Genomic DNA, 17,500 nt, shown 5'->3' with positions numbered 1-17,500 from the left:
TCATCACGGCCGAAAAACAATTAAGCCCTCCAATCCGGCGGCCCAAACGGACGGGATAACGGCCCCCAAGAAGAAACCCCCCCCCCCCCCCCCCACACACACACGCATGTCGCTCCCATCCTAGCGAAGGGAACACCTACGCTTTTTTTCTTTAATTTTTTTTTGCAGTGTGTGTGCACACGCGTGTGTGTGTGTGTGTGTGTGTGTGTGTGTGTGTGTGTTAAAGAGAGAGAGAGAGAGAGAGAGAGAGAGAGAGAGAGAGAGAGAGAGAGAGAGAGAGAGAGAGAGAGAGAGCGTGTGCGTGCGTGTGCGTGCGTGCGCCGCGCGTCTCATTGATTTGACAGCGGGGGTATCGCAGAGAGATGAACCAGCCAGTGGTGGATGTGATGCTGTGGTGCTGATGCTGCTGACACAGCTTCTGGTTAGAAGAAGCCTATTATAGCCGAGGCTAATATAATACACCGTCAGGTGGAATCGGGGCCCGAGTTGGAAGAGGACACTGTATCCGCCAGTGAGGCTGCTTCGGTCGGCTTGTGAAAGGAGCATTTCTTGGGGCTGGTTGTGGTTGTTGGAGGACTGATCGCCTCGGCTCGGTTCGCATGCCGCTATGTCGCTGCTCAAGCACGGAGCGAGGGAGCTTGAGCGCTTCGATGGACTCTCGCTCCTGTACTGGTGAGTGATGATGATGGGGCTGTTTATGTTGTTATGTATATATGCCCTTGTTTGGGGGATAAACATGGTTCCCAACCATTGTTTTTATGTTGTATTTATTTATTTCATGGGTCCCACTTGGATGCCACCGGCCGTTATTCCATTCGATTCTGGGACCCCACACTGTGAAATCCTCAAAGTTAATTTAACTCTGAGTGTGTACAAATGGAACCAAATGGACCCGTACGAGTTACAGACCCGTAAGGGTCGATTTGGACAGTCTTGGTGGGCAGCCGGACCCCCAGTGGGTTAAACAATCAATCGTTAAAGAATATCGAATGATCGGCTGCTTTTATTCACATTATCTGGGACCTCTATGGGTATACTGACGCGTTACCAGGGCAACGATTGTTGATGGAGTACCTCTTTGCTAATAGGTAGCAATGGTTGAGCTAATTCGACAGAATTATGCCTTGAAATACATAATGGTATTAATGGTAGGCTAAATGTTGTTATTATGGAAATGAATCTAACTATGGGGTTAAGAAGTTGTTATTGTTCTCAAACTTTTTCATGTGAAGGACCCCCAAATGAAAGTATATTTGGCCGCAGACCCCCATCTGAAAATATTTTGTGCCAGCCCCCCCATACAAGATTTGTGTTCTTAAAATGTTTCAAAAAGACTCAAACACTTCTCGCATTCTTTCAAGAGTTTTTCAAAATAGCAGATCTATAAGCTCTCAAGGCATCTCATCACAATGTGTTCTGAGCTTGTAGATCAGCTATTTTCAAATAGCCTAGGGTTAAAGTGGTTAAACTGATGTTTATGCTATATTAACTAATTTTGCTGGGGGTCCCCGGACCCCACTTTGAGAACCACTGCTAGAGATACACTTGTTATAGATGGATCTATGTATCTATCTATCTATCTATCTATCTATCTATCTATCTATCTATCTATCTATCTATCTATCTATCTACAGTGTATCTAGTGTATATGTGTGTAGGTTGTGATCCTCCTTAATTAACAAGAACCTGGGCAGTGGTGTAAAGTAACTTATGTACATTTACTCAAGCACTGTACTTAAGTAAAATTTTGAGGTACTTTTATTTTACTGGAGTATTTACAATTATCTATACTTTTACTTCTACTCCACTACATCTCAGAGGCAAATATTGTACTTTTACTGCACTACAATTATTTGATAACTTTAGTTACAAGTTACTTTGTATTTTGATTATGATTACAAAACATACAGTAACCACTTCAGCCCTATATACATTTCGGCCATTTGAAAATGGCAGATCTTGTGAGCTTGTAGATCTGCTATTAGATCTGCTATTTTCAAAACATTTTTATACATTTGAAAACTGGAAATGGGACATTCTGCATAATGACTACTTTTACTTTTGGTACTTTAAGTACCTTTTAATGCCAATACTTTTGTACTTTTACTCAAGTACATTTTGAATTATTGTAACAGAGTATTTCTATATTGCAGTATTGATATACTTTACTTAAGTAAAACATTTGAGTACTTTTTCCACCACTGGACCCGGGTCCTGCGGTCATGTTTGTGACAGGTCACTGACCTTAAACGCGTGTGGCAATGTGTTCATGTGTGGCACATGTAACTCTAACATATGTGACCTCCTGCAGGCCCTTATAACCATAAGGGCCTGCAGGAGGTCACATATGTACCCATGTGTACACTGTGTACAAATGGACCCATGTGTACACTGACAAGAGTTACATTTAAACAGATGCTAACTGTATACATTCATGTTTTACCTGGGGACCTATAATTCCAATGTGTAGATTGTTATTTAGATAAAATAGGCCTATTGCTTAGGCATATGCTATAGGTTCTTTGTTTACCAGTGATCCTGTATAGTTTCAAATACATGCTGACATTTGTATAGAATATTGTTTAGAATGCTAGGTCCACTGTTTACCTGGTATCCTATAGTTTCAATGTACAGATTATTATTTTTGATAGAATATTGTTTAGACTGATGCTAGGTTCATTGTTTACCTGGTATCCTATAGTTTCAATGTACAGATTATTATTTTTGATAGAATATTGTTTAGACTGATTCTAGGTTCTTGGTTTACCTGTGATAGTGTCTTATATAGCACTGACTACACTGTCTATCTGCATTCTACTGTATGTATGTGATTTCCTTGCCTATTGTAAGACGGATAAGAGCGGATAAGAGCGTCTGCTAAACGCCTAAAATGAATACTTAGTACTATTTTAGTACTGTGTGGACATACAGTACACCATAGATCTTTGTGGTTTTGGAGAATTTAGAGCACTGGTCCTCAAAGGGTTCGGGACCACCTAGAGGTCCAAATGGATCCTTACAGGTTTGTGACTCTGTGTACAAATGGAACCAAATGGACCCTTACCGGTCCATAACTCAGAGAGTGTACAAATAGAACCAAATGGACCCTTACAGGTCTGTAACACTGAGAGTGTACAATTTACAATTAAGGTATTTAGCAGACGCTCTTAATCCAGAGCTATTTACACATTTTACAGTAAGCAAGGACAACACAAGGTAACATGCATAGAAATAGTAATCTACTAATAAACTAATACACAAGTAAACCAATAACCTATCATCAGTCTAACAGAGAATATCAAAACATGATCTGTACATTGAAACTATACACACTCTAGGATGCCAGGTCAACAATCACCTGGCATCTGTCTACATAACATGCTATCTAAATTACATTTTAGCCTTTGCATAAGCCTGCAAGGTTGTCAAGGCTAGGGCAAGTGCTACGGCAAGTGCTACGGGCTAAGGTGGAGTCTGAAGAGGTGAGTCTTCAGATTATGGCGGAAGATTGGGAGTGAGTCTGCAGTTCTAATTGCAATGGGGAGTTTATTCCATAGTTTGGGAGCCAGAAAGGAGAAGAGTCTGGGACGTGTGAAGCGTTGTCCCGGATGTTTTAGGGAAGGTTCTGACAGCTTCCCTGTGTACGAATGGAACCAAATGGACCCTTACCAGTCTGTAACTCTGAGAGTGTACAACCAAATCCATTTGGTTCCATGTCTACACTCTGATTTAAACACAGATGATTTTACAGTGTAGATCAGGATTCCAGAGATACAAACCCTATCAGAAGGGGGTCCGTGGCCTAATCTAACACATATCAAACCGGGGGTCATTGAAATCAACTCAAAGGATTCGTGGGAGCAATATTGAGGGACAGAGAGAGAGAAAGAGGCAGAGGCAGAGAGAGAGAGGCAGAGGCAGAGAGAGAGCTAGAGCTAGAGGCAGAGCGCCAGTTAAGAGTTAATTCAGCGATGTGAAGGAAAAGGGACGAGGGAGGGGAGGAGGAGTACAGGGGACGTAGTTGCTGAGTCGACAGTGAAGCCGAAGGTAGTTGGAAGCACTTGAAATGCAGAGCTGAAGGCTAGGTGTCTCTCATCATTGCGCGCACATCTCCAAGGAGAAGGCAAGGAAGGGCCACCAACCAACCAACCAACCGACCAACCGACCAACCGACCAACCAACCGCCTCACCGCTGTCCCCACTACCTAACTACCCACCTATACCTACCTAAAGACACCCCTGCCTGCCGCTACTAGAAGCCCAGTGCTATGTTTCTCTCCTCCAAGAAGTTGCCCGAGCTCTGGGATTATTTCATGATCTATGCCACCGGAGCCCTGGACTGGAACCCGGACAGCAAGCCCGTCGATCTGGGGCTCTTCCCCATCCGGATGAACCCCGAATTTAAGTACGAGGAAAGGTTCCCGGATAACAGGTAATAACACACGGAAAGCAGAGAGAGGCGGAGAGAGACGTAGACGGAGACGAGAGAGAGAGAGAGAGAGAGAGAGAGAGAGAGAGAGAGAGAGAGAATGTAGAAAATGTTGTAAAGATGTGGGGGGGGGAAACATCCTCAGTGTCCATTTAGCGTGTGTAACCGCTTCGGTTCCATTTGTGTTTGTGTGTCCTCTCTCGGACACTCATGATCTTACAGCGTGCCACAGGCGTTTTAAAGGAGAGGGGAGGGGGGGGGGGGGTAGGTCGTGTGGAACATACCCCACCAATGTGAGCAGAGACATGATTGGTGCCACCCCTACCCCCACACCTCCACATCCTTCAACGATTCCCTGCATCTCTCATCATCACACAGACGTGGTTTCTCCTTCGTCTTTCTCCCCCCCCGTATCTGTCTGTCCGTCCGTCCGTCCGTCCGTCCGTCCGTCCGTCCGTCCGTCCGTCCGTCCTTCCGTCCGTCCGTCCTATAAAACGAACGGGGGTGTCATTTGTTTTGCTTCGGTGAATCACTGCCCACCCCCCCTCTCTCTCCTCCCCCCTCTTTTTTTTCCCTCTCGAAACGTGCGGGGTAGGGGATGGATGGATGCAACCCGTTCCGGGTTGCCGTAGCAACCTAACGTCATGTGGGGATGGATGAGAGGGAGCCTTGGTGCTGCTGTGCTGCTGCTGCTGCTGCTGTTGTGGCCGATCTATACTTCGCCTCAAACCGGCTGCCACACGGCGGAAACAGACGATCTACAAGCTCGCAAGATGCAAGCTTGTAGATCGGCTCTTTCCGCCGTGCGGCACCGACGCGCGTCCCAAGTATAAATCAGGCTTTAGGAGAGACCGCTTGGGGGTGGGGTGAATGGAATTGATTTTTGTATTATGATTTTTTCCGTTCCCCTCCATCCCCGTGCAAGCTCTCCAGCCCGGTGATGATGTCCTCCCTGGCCCGTTGTTGTCCTGATTCAGAGCTTCCTTTTTAAATAATATTATAAGATAAGACAATGGTTTATAAGAAGGAGCTTTTTTTGCCCAGATACTATTGGAAAAATGTGCCGCAAGGATAAATGAAATCTCGAAGGCACTGCTGGGACTTGGCAGCAGCCGTACAGCTGCCCCAGCAAGAAGAGAGAGAGAGGCAGAGTCCTGCAGCATTATTTCTTGGAGATAAAGGGGATGTGGGTGGGGGGGGGGGCCCACATTAGTGAAATCGACTTGAAAGCTTTAATGTACAGATAGCTGCGTTATTTGTGCCCGGAGGATGAGGAATAGCATGCATGATGTTATTATCCATCACGCAATGACAAGTATCGGGGATAAATGGTACAAAAACCGAAAGCAATTGCAATTTGTAAATACATATTTTTGTTTATATATTTGATTGTTTATTTGTTTGTTAGTACAAATTTGTTTATATATATATATATATATATATATATATATATATATATATATATATATATATATATATATATATATATATATATACATACAGTATATCGTTTTTTTATTGGCGTGGAATATCAAACATATCCCACAAGTTTGAGTGGGATTAGAGCACGTTTTATCCCACGACATGCCAGAACCGGAATGTGGATGAGATAACGTATTCGAGATAAAAGTATTCCGTGTAAGATCGCTTAAAACATTTTGTTCCTGTTAAGTCACACATTTCCCTTGATATGACGAGGCTGGTCTCTTTGGATACGTGTGCAGGTCAAACACTCACTGACATGACAGATGTCAGAGCATTTTGTTTGAGTTCGGTATAGTTCCCCTGGTTCTCAATGTGGGCGGTCCGGGGACCCCCAGAGGTCGTTCCAGGGGGGTCCCCAGCCAGAGATGTCCACGAGTCTGAGTCAAGTCTCAAGTCTTTGAGGCTCGAGTCGAGTCAAGTCTCAAGTCTTTGAGGGTTGAGTCGAGTCGAGTCCGAGTCAAGTCTCGGGTCTTTGAGGCTCGAGTCGAGTCGAGTCTCAAGTCTTTGAGGGTTGAGTCGAGTCGAGTCCGAGTCAAGTCTTTGAGGGTCGAGTCCGAGTCAAGTCTCGAGTCTTTTTAAAGTCTTTAAAAATGTAAAAGTATAGACAGGTCATAATAAATCACATTAGATTCACAGATTAGAGATTTTATGTATTTTCCCCACAATTTATTTTCATTCAAATGAAATGTGATTGAACTTGCACTAATAATGACTTTAGTTGATTTTTCACTCTTTAAAATATAGTATTTCTTAATTATTAATAATTACAGCTTGTAGATTGGCTATTTTCATGATTTTTAATTGTTTTTAAATAATAATAAAAAAGGAACATACAAGATTTCCACCCGACAGCGATAATATATAGCCAATATGGTTCTGTATCAGTATATGAGTCAGTTTTTGCAGATTTCATTCTAATTGGCTACTATGCCTGCATATGAATTTCATGGGCCTGGGTAGGTCACCCTGGCTTGGCGGAGATATGCCCTGTTGCGCACACTCGACTCCGCACAGCAGTCCAACAGCAGAGCAGGTGAAAGCAATTCACTTAAACGAGGGCTGTGTTGCGCACCAAAAAACTGTCTAAATGTGGATCCCCAGTTCAAATATGATTATTTTGGGGGGTCACGGCCTGAAAAGGTTTGAGAACCACAGCTTTTATGCAGTGAACATTACATGAGCGTAGCGTTTACCGTGGTGAAGTGTTGAATATTCACCCAGCTGGGTTTAACGAAATGAAAATCCGATGTTTCCTAAACGTGCTGTCACAGATGTTCCGACCATCTTATAAAAAATGTAAGCATATGCCAAGATAACTGAGGTTATATAGCTGATTCTGAGCTAAACATATTTGTTTAATTTCGAAGTTTTTATATTTAAACTTTATGATGAAAGGCCGCGGCGGCCACACACATAGCAGCTGTTGCGCTCGCCTCTCCATGTTTACGTTAATGAGCAGCATGAAACAGCTTGACTGAAGCCGGCTCCGCGCAGCGCGCACTGGAGCGGAGGTTTCTTTGCGGGGGGGGGGGGACAGGGGAGTGGAAGTTTTTTGGGCATTTCATTCATTTATTTGTCCATAAAATAAAGATTGTCCACGAGTCTTTGAGGCTCGAGTCGAGTCAAGTCTCAAGTCTTTGAGGCTCGAGTCGAGTCAAGTCTCAAGTCTTTGAGGGGCGAGTCAGAGTCGAGTCGAGAGTCTCGTTTTTGGCCACTCGAGTGCGACTCGAGTCCGAGTCCCTAACTCGAGTCCCCATCTCTGTCCCCAGCTAAGTGATTGATAGATGGTTCTGAAGCAAATAGACCCTTGCAGGTCTGTAACTCTCAGAGTTAAAATAATGTAGCTGCACAATTTTACAGTGAGGGGTACTTGAGATAAAAAAAACTGACATAAAATGAGGGTCCGTGGTGTGATGTCTATCAAACTGGGGGTCCTTGAAACAAAAAAAGTTGAGAACCACTGCTAATAGCGAATAGGCTTTTTTTGTTGCATAAATTGCAATTCCACATCTACCACTCACTGTACAAGGACATTGTATCCTCGCCTTCCCCCCGCTCCCTGCAGCTTTCAGAAGCAGGTGCATTAGAATGCGATGCAGGCGCTGCACCTGGGCTATGCTGGTGGCTGTTTCGCACAAACCTGAACAGCGGACATTACCCTGCAGTTACAGTTTAGTGTGCCTCTCTATCAAAAGACGGGTTAAAACAGGCTATTCATTCCGCGCATGACGCGAGAATGACGGGTTTTCGGGAAAAAAGGCTTCGTTCAGGTTTGCAAAGTTTTAATGGGGGTGTTTTATCTCTTGACTGCGTTGTTGGCTCATTCTCCTTTTGGGCGCAAGATGCCTCTGTATTTATATACAGTACAGGTTTACTGGAGTATTTCCAATTTCCAATACTTTTACTTCTACTCCACTACATCTCAGAGGCAAATATTGCGCTTTTACTCCACTACAATTACTTGAAAACTTTAGTTACTAGTTACTTTGTAGATTTTGATTATTATTACAAAACATACAGTAACCACTTCAGCCCTATATATAGCCCCATTTAGAACCTCTCCCTCCGCTATCTAGCTCCGAGATGAGGTCCTACGTGGCCCGGTGCCGTTTGAGCAGGACATTTTCGAATATTTTCCACTTTACATGTTTCGTACCCCTTTCTGCACATCGTATCCAAAAAGTAAAGGTTTTCTGAAATGCTCTCAGATGTTTTAACTTCTAGCGCCCAATAAAATATATCCAACGAGTTGAAAAAAGCGTTTAAATCGCTTCTCTCCTCAGCCGGTTCCATAATATTATGCATTAGAAGATTCAATTCAACATTTTACGAGTAGGGGAATCAGTAATGTCTCCTCTGCGGGCGCAACTTCCGGGTATGTCTTAAAAACTTTTAGGAGAGAAGCTATTTAAACGCTTTTTTCAACTCGTTGGATAGATTTTATTGCGCGCTAGAAGTTAAAACATCTGAGAGCATTGCAGAAAACCTTTACTTTTTAGATACGATGTGCAGAAAGGGGTAAGAAACATGTAAAGTGAAAAAAATCTAAAATGTCCTGCTAAAACGGCACCGACAAATGTGGAACCTCATCTCGGAGCTATACAGCGGAGGGAGAGGTTCCGATTGGAGCTACCCTATATACATTCCGACCATTTGAAAATAGACGATCTATTTTCAAATAGACCAAATAGCAGATCTACAAGCTCACAATGCGTCGCATCATGACGCATGTGAGCTTGAAGATCTGCTATTTGGTCTATTTGACAGAGGGACACTGCACATTTTGAAACATTTCCACATAGGTTGATTTATACGTAGTTGTTTGCAGTTGTGGTAACACCAAAAATAGCTGATCTAAAAGCTCATAACGCATCGTAGTGCGGCACCTTATGAGCTTATATATCGGCTGTTTCTGGTGTGCCACACTGGTGCGCAAATCGAGAGCAAATCAGGATTTATTCAAGTTAGATTGATATGTGTGTTCCCAGGACATACCTCTCTAGCATGCTTGGCAAAGGATAATTGACGCACAGCCGGTCATTGTTTCAAGCTAGATCTGCTTACTTTTGATGCTCTTGTGTAACGCTGTACTATGATCAAGTACGGCATCAAAAAAGTTAAAATATGGAGATAAGAGGTTTCTGCCTGAGACCAACGATTGTCAACGTGTGTGTGTATTCCAAGTGCTTGTCAGGGTGGGGGGTCCCCAGTTCAAATACGTTTTTTTTTTTTGGGGGGGGGTAGTTTGGGAACCCTTGGTGTTGGTAAGACATCTCCTAACCAGTGAAAATGTTTTCTTCAGTGATCCGGTGTCCTGCGGTATAAGCTGTGTGCCATCTTGTCCTGCCATGCATGGTTACATAAGCAGCGATATACTGGCTGCGTTGCCGTGGTAACAGCCTCATATATCAACATTCAAAGTCGCCTGTCACGCTGAAAACAAGAGGTTTGCATTTTTCAACAGCCAATTATTGAATTGTTTGTTTACTCGCCTGTTATTCCCACATCAATCTTACGCTAACCCTGTCAGTGAGAGAGCTATACATCAGTGGGCCTCAAACGCTTTAGGACCCCCAAATTAATATACGTAGTTGGCCCATCTGAAAAGATTTTGGAGCAGAGAAACAAAACTATTCCAAATTTTTCTGAAAATAGCTGAGGGGTTAAAGTGATTAAACTGCTATATTGACTAAATCCCCCTGAGGAACCCCTGGGTTCCTACTCAAAACGCTTTGCACCAAAAAGTAGATCTGCTACTTTTGATACTTTTGTGTGACGCTGTAGTGTTATCAAGTAGGGCATTCATTTACGAAAAACACACAAAGTTAGAATATGGAGATAAGAGGTTTCTGTCAGACAGCAACGTTATGTTTTCAATTAGTGCAGTGTTATTTGTTAATGTGTGTGCACACGTGTGTGTGTGTGTGTGTGTGTGTGTGTGTGTGTGTGTGTGTGTGTGTGTGTGTGTGTGTGTGTGTGTGTGGGAACTTGGTGCATGCATTTTTATTATTATGCTTTGAGAACCCCTGAGCTACATGCTGCGGATCAGAGTGGATGAGCTGTGATGCGTTCAGGGGGTTCATTTCGGGTCTCAGGGGAAGGCAATTTCCACCCCATAGTGTTCGCATTTAACCTCAAATTCAGTGATCATATGTATACCTGTATTTGCTCCACCTTTGAAACAGTTTTTGCAGATTCATCTGATTTTAAATCAGCACTGATCCACACCCATCCATCTACACGTTACACACACGTTATAGACGTGTTTTCTTGTCTGCAACCATACATACATACCTACCTACCTACCTACCTACCTACCTACCTACCTACCTACCTACCTACCTACCTACCTACCTACATACATACATACATACATACATACATACATACATACATACATACATACATACATACATACATACATACATACATACATACATACATACATACATACATACATACATACATGAATCAATAAATACATAAATTGCAGATTTACAAGCTCACAGATGGTTAAGGTTTAGGGTTAGGGGTGGGGGAAGGGTTGGTCAAGGTGCACTGTGTGCCATATGGTGTGCCATATTGTCAACCAGTATAGGTGTCCTACTCCACACACCTGGCATCATACACATATATATATAAAAGTGGATACCTCATTGAGGTCGCTGCGGTTTACTGGAGCGATGTGTCATCACGGCTGACATGTTTAAATGCATGAGGGTTAGGGTTAGCCTCGATGCATGTGTGTCTATTGAAGCAGGAGGTCTCTAACAGTGTTGGAAAAAGTACTCAAATGTTTTACTTAAGTAAAAGTATCAATACTGCAATGTAGAAATACTCTGTTACAAGTAAAAGGCCTGTGTACAAAAGTTTTGGCATCAAAATGTACTTAAAGCACCAAAAGTAAAAGTACTAAAATGTTTGAAAATAGCAGATCTACAAGCTCACAACGTGTCGTGAACTTGTAGATCGGCTATTTTCAAATAGCCTAGGTATAAAGTAGGGCTAAAGTGGTTAATGTATGTTTTATAATATTATAATTTATATCTGCAAAGTAACTAGTAACTAAAGATTTCAAATAATTGTAGTATAGTAAAAGTACAATATTTTCCTCAGAGATAGTAGTGGAGTAAAAGTAAATGTAATGAAAATTGGAAATCCAGTAAAGTAAAAGTACCTCAGAATTTTTACTTAAGTATCGTACTTGAGTAAATGCACTTAGTTACTTTACACCACTGGTCTCTCCACTATTAAAATAATCATAACTCATAATGCATGTATGTCTATTTAAGCAGGAGGTCTCTTTACTATTAAAATAACCATAACTCGCTAAGTTCTGGAACTATACAATAATGTTTGGAACTATATAGTTGAGTTTTGAACTATACAGTAATGTTCGGAACTATACAGTTGAGTTTGTAACTATACAGTTGAGTTTGTAACTATACAGTTGAGTTTGTAACTATACAGTTGAGTTTGTAACTATACAGTAATGTTTGGAACTATGCAGTTGAGTTTGGAACTATACAGTTGTGTTTGGAACTATACAGTAATATTTGGAACTATACAGTAATGTTTGGAACTATACAGTTAAGTTTGGAACTATACAGTTGAGTTTGGAACTATACAGTTGTGTTTGGAACTATATAGTAGTTTTTGGAACTAAGGCTGCACAATCGTGCAAGACCGGCTATTGCGACCACCCCAGAACACAGTATTTTTGTATTAATCAAGCCGGTAACATTATTAACTAAAGATAAACCTAATTAAAATGTGTCTTTGTCTGGAAATGTTGCAACCAACATTTGGGCCCTGACCCACGGATTGAGCCACAGTGTCCTGGAAGCTAATTTAAACATTAGCTGCCTCCAAATGATTCCATGGGGAGGATGGTGGCGTATTGATTCTTTTAGCGGAGTAAAAGGAGAGATGGATGATAGCAGCTGACTGCATTTAGTTTGCTCCGTATGCTGGCCTGTGCACTTCTTTTACTGTTCACCTTGATTAGCTGCTTCTGACAAGCTAAATGAAACATGATTAACTGATGTGTTTCAGTGTGTTATTTATAATTTCACACTTGTGCTTGTAGATGCTGTTGTGGTTAAAACAAATACTCTGTCTTTGGCAGTAGTGGAAGAAGGACTCCTATATTCAAAATCTTTACATAAGTCAAAGTACAAACATTTTAGCATCAAGTTATACTTAAAGTAGACAAGACAAAGTAACAATACTCATTATGCAGAATGTCCCATTTCACAAGTTTCTTTTTTTCAAAAGTTTAAAAATATTCTCAAAAGAAAATAGTTGTTGTGAGCTTGTAGATCAGCTATTTTCAAAGTTGGTTAAAGCTGCACTATAACCTTCTTCTTCTACCCTAGATTTGGTTTCCTGCACTAGTGCTGACATTTTTTACCATTGAGCTAATAGCTCAATGCTTGCTCAGGGGATAAAATGGATCTTGACCATCAGGTCAAAATTAGTGTCAGATCCTGTGTCTAGGTGAGACATGACCTTTGACACGATCTAGATGTCTCAATAGAAGAGCAGGAAGACAAAATATAACCAAGTTATACTGTATTAACATACACTACCATACAGATTGGACAAAATTACATTGTATTAATTCAAAAAAGTTGCATAGTGCATAGTTGCATAGTTGCATAGTTCAAACATTTTAGTATCTTTTGTAATAATAATCTAAATCTGCAAAGTAACTAGTAACTTAAGTTTTCAAATAATTGCAGTGGAGTAGAAAGTGCAACATTTTACTCTGAGATGTAGTGGAGTTGAAGTATAAACTTAGCCTGGGATCAATACCATTTTCGGTCGGAGCAGAAATAACTTTACCGGAACTACCAGCATCTCCAAAATGATTCCCCTAGTTTAAAATGTGTTTAGTTTGGTATAACTTTTGGTATAATAATGGTTTTGTATGTCCATTTTCTATTCTAACTCGTAGCGCGACTAGCGAGACTAATTGATTGGCATTATGTGGGGAACAAAAACTATGCGACGCCAACCGGAACCAACCACCGGAACCACGATTCTTTTCCTTTTTTCTAAACCGGATCATAGGGCTAGTTTTAGAACGAATACCAGGCTTTCCTCCGACGTACTCAAGTACAGTAAAAGCACCTCAAAAGCGTACAGTATTTGAGTAAAAGGAGAGATGGATGCTAGGGGCTGACTGTGCATGCTGCCTGCGCACTTCTTTTACAGTTTACCTTGACAAGCTAAATGGAACATGATGAACTGATGTGTTTCAGTGTGTTATTAATAATTTCACACAGTGCTTGTGGATGCTGGAGTGGGTAACAGCAACGTTTTTGGTGTGGTGCCCATATGACCTACACTGCATGATCCTCACTATTAATTCATAACTCTTAGAGGTAAAGGCATAGTATGTAACTGTGTTTACATAACAAAACTAAAAGAAAAATGTACTCCTCGGAGCACAGGTTTCCGCCAGGCCAGGTAGCTTATTGTGGGCCAGCAAAGACACAACATGGCGGGAAACTTGTCAGGTGGAAATGGGCGCGGCTTATTTGAGTTGCGTAATAATACAAGTAATCTAAGGGAAAAATTACTTTGATATGACTTACGGTTCGAGAGCTATAAGCCAAAATGTGAATCTGCCTGTTATAGCGCCACCATGAGACCAATTTGAAAGAAAACAAAAGAATAGGGTGGCATTTCTTCCATGGCCTAGTGTGAATGCGCGGAAAGTGTCACAGCAATTGGACACTGTGTTCATGATTTGAGGCATTTTTTTAAAAACGGGCCCCTCCTGCAAACTCTGAAAGCCAATCTGTAGGAGTGATATCAAAACATGCGTTTTTCAAAAAACGGCCTCCTGGTGGCGCCTTCGGCCTGACAGAGACATTTCCCTCTATAGTCATCAGTCACTGGAGCAGTGTGGTGGTGTTAACCTGCAGAAACACATGGTCCTCTTGTATTTTGATGTTTTCACTGTTTGTTTTGGAAGACAGGGACGTTTTTGGCAAACTCCACATGTGGGGCCCTATAGGGGACTCCAATCAACTAAGTGTGCACGCGCACTGTGTGTGTGTGTGTGTGTGTGTGTGTGTGTGTGTGTGTGTGTGTGTGTGTGTGTGTGTGTGTGTGTGTGTGTGTGTGTGTGTGAAAAATGGAATGGTATTGTTTTCCTTTAACCACTTAATATGGTTTTGCAGAAAATAGCTGATCAACAAGCTCACAACGCGACGCAACGTGACGCGTTGTGAGCTTGACGATTGGCTATTTAAGCTTCTCCCACAATACCAATGCTGGAGTTTTAAGTGCATAACTTTATAAAATAAGTTTGAATTGTGATACAGATAAATAGGAACTTTTAGTATACTACTGCATGTTGGTTCCATTGATCCAAGCCGGAACACAATCGATTGATGGTCAAAATAAACACGCTCTGAAAATGGTCCAAGTGACCGCAAACTCAAACATTTTCAAGTGGGCTACTGATCTAGAAAAGGTTGAGAACCCCTGGGACAGGGTTTAAGTGTTTAAAGAAATGACTTTATTTCTGTTGTTAACTCACTGATGTAGAATAGAATAGAATAGAATACATTATTGAAAACAACCAAAAATCGTGAACAGTTTTGCAAATCTTTGACTATATATCTTTGAAAGCATTTTTTTTAAACTCTGTTACAACTTCTGGGGGTCCCTGGAACAAAATATTTTGAGATGGGGGTCCGTGGCCAAATACATAGTTTTTGAGAACCACTGATATTATAGCAACATAAGTTTTTTTTTTTTTTTTTACAAAGACAAAGACAGAAGCAAAGATTTAAGTTACAAATGTTGGCTTTAAAAAATACATATATTGAAAGACCCATGATTTTTCAAAAAAATAGCAGATCTACAAGCTCATAGCGTGGCACTCGGGTGCCGCGCTATGAGCTTGTATATCTGCTTATTTGAATAGCAGTTGTATCACCAATTAAAAGATCCAAAGCCGAAGCGTTGGTGTTCCCCCGTGTACTAACTCTTGAGAGTAAACCAGTGGGTCTCAAAGTACGGTCGAGGGTCCTTGGGGAGGTTCCAGGGGGTCCCCAGCGTCTCAATCATGTTAACCACTTTATCCATTATACGTTGGATATTACAAAAAATAGCAGATATACAAACTCACATCGTGTCACTTCGTGCCACGCATCCAAGCTTGTAAATCTGCTATTTTTGAACAAATGTGGAAACATTTATAGGTTAAATTGATAGGTTAAAATTGTGGATAAAATGAATTCTTCTTGTATTCAAGCCATCACGGGTCTGAATAAACGATAGAATTAAAGATTTGGGGGGGGGGGGGGGGTGCACTACTCCTTTAACTCGGGCCTCTGCAGTGTGTAGTATAGGATTGTGTCCTGCAGGACTTTAAAGAGCCTTGTCATGGACTCTCTGGAGCAGATCACATCGTATTATTTTTTAACCCATTAAGACCAGGAACGCATCTGTGTCATTTTTTGATTTCTTTGGCTATTAGAAAATAGCATATCTACAAGCTCATAGCGCGCCACCGAGTGCCGCGCTATGAGCTTGTAGATCTGCTATCTTTTGGAAAGATCGTGGAAAATCGTGGGTCTTTGAATATATATATTTTTTAAAGGGAACATTTGTAACTCAAATCTTTGCTTCTGGGGGATTCTACAAATGTCTTCTAAATCCTAAGATTTCTTTGCAAAAAACGTATGTTGCTATAATATCAGTGGTTCTCAAAAATTATATGTATTTGGCCGTGGACCCCATCTCAAAATATTTCGTTCCAGGGACCCCCCAGAAGTTGTAACAGAGTTAAAAATGTTCTCTTTAAAAACATATATTCAAAGATCTGCCCAAAAAAATCACGTTTAATTTTTTTTTACATGTCTACAGTGCTATGAGCTGTATATCTGCTATTTTGTAATAACCAAAGAAATCTAAAGTGACTCAGATGCGTTCCCGGTCTTAACGTGTTAATCTAGCCGGAGATGTTTTATGAAGCCCAGCCCTCCCAGCCGTGTCCGGCTTCCGCCATCACTCAGCTCCATGCGCCATCAAGCAGCTGCAGCAGCTCTGTCCTTCTACACCATTTCTCCTCTGTCACACTGCCATGTGCATGTACCGTATGCAACCTCCTATGCTATGTCCACAACCCGTTAGTTTTCTGGAAATGGAGAAAGAGACTAAATAAGCTATTTTTTTCCATTGGTTCCAATGTAGTTATGATTTAGTCATAATCTCTTGTTAATACTTTTCATTCAATATTCATTACCCACCCCCCAAACACACTTTACCACCTCCACTTTCAATATGTTATTTTTTATAGCAGAAGTAGCAGATCTACAACCACACACACACACACACACACACACACACACACACACACACACACACACACACACACACACAGAGAGAGAGAGAAACACAGAAACACTCACTTTTTACTATTTTTTTAATTTAGAGTAGCCAATTATGTTTTACCCCCTTTTTCTCCCAAATGTAGTGGTTATTCCAATTGATTCCTCCCCACACACATTTCTGTGTTGTCAGTGCTGTTGTATCCTACTGACTCACCTGCCAGTGAGGAGCCCCCACCGGGAGGACGTAGAGCCGTCGTCCTACTCCTCCCGCCCAACACTCCCACTCCCACTCCACTGACTGTTGACAGGTGCCGTAGGAGTACATGCAGTGACAATTATCACTCCTCCCCACCAGGCTTCCCTCCACTGAACACAGGCCAATTGTGTTCGACAAAGCCGGATGCACCACGGTGGATTCGAACCCACAACCTCCGTGGTGGTGGGCAGGGACTGCGCCACCCGAGCGAGAACACTTTCACTTTCACTTTAGTATAAACAGCTGATCTACACACACGAACACACACGAACACACACACACACACACACACACACACACACACACACACACACACACACACACACACACACACACACACACACACACACACACACACAAAGAAACAGTTCACAATGCGTCGCATCGCGCCGCGTTGTGAGCTTGTAGATCTGCTACGTTTGTGTAAGACTCTTGTAACGATGAACAATGCCATTCATTTGTGAAAAAAAGCAA

General features: G+C 41.8%; 1 protein-coding gene across 1 annotated transcript in view; it reads left to right on the top strand.

Annotated features, from left to right (window-relative positions):
* Nucleotides 1-607: 607 nt before the first annotated feature.
* Nucleotides 608-17,500, top strand: part of LOC308099698 (syntaxin-binding protein 4) — a gene marked incomplete at its 5' end in the record, with an annotated part of 329,176 nt that continues 312,283 nt past the window's right edge. Inside the window, one exon of the mRNA XM_080448431.1 lies at nucleotides 608-672. Coding sequence (XP_080304557.1) covers nucleotides 608-672 — 65 coding nt within the window. The remainder of the gene's footprint in view (nucleotides 673-17,500) is intronic.

The sequence above is a fragment of the Gymnoscopelus braueri genome, assembly GCF_963280865.1.
Source record: "Gymnoscopelus braueri genome assembly, chromosome: 13".
NCBI lineage: Eukaryota > Metazoa > Chordata > Actinopteri > Myctophiformes > Myctophidae > Gymnoscopelus > Gymnoscopelus braueri.
This window is presented reverse-complemented; position numbering and strand designations above follow the sequence as displayed.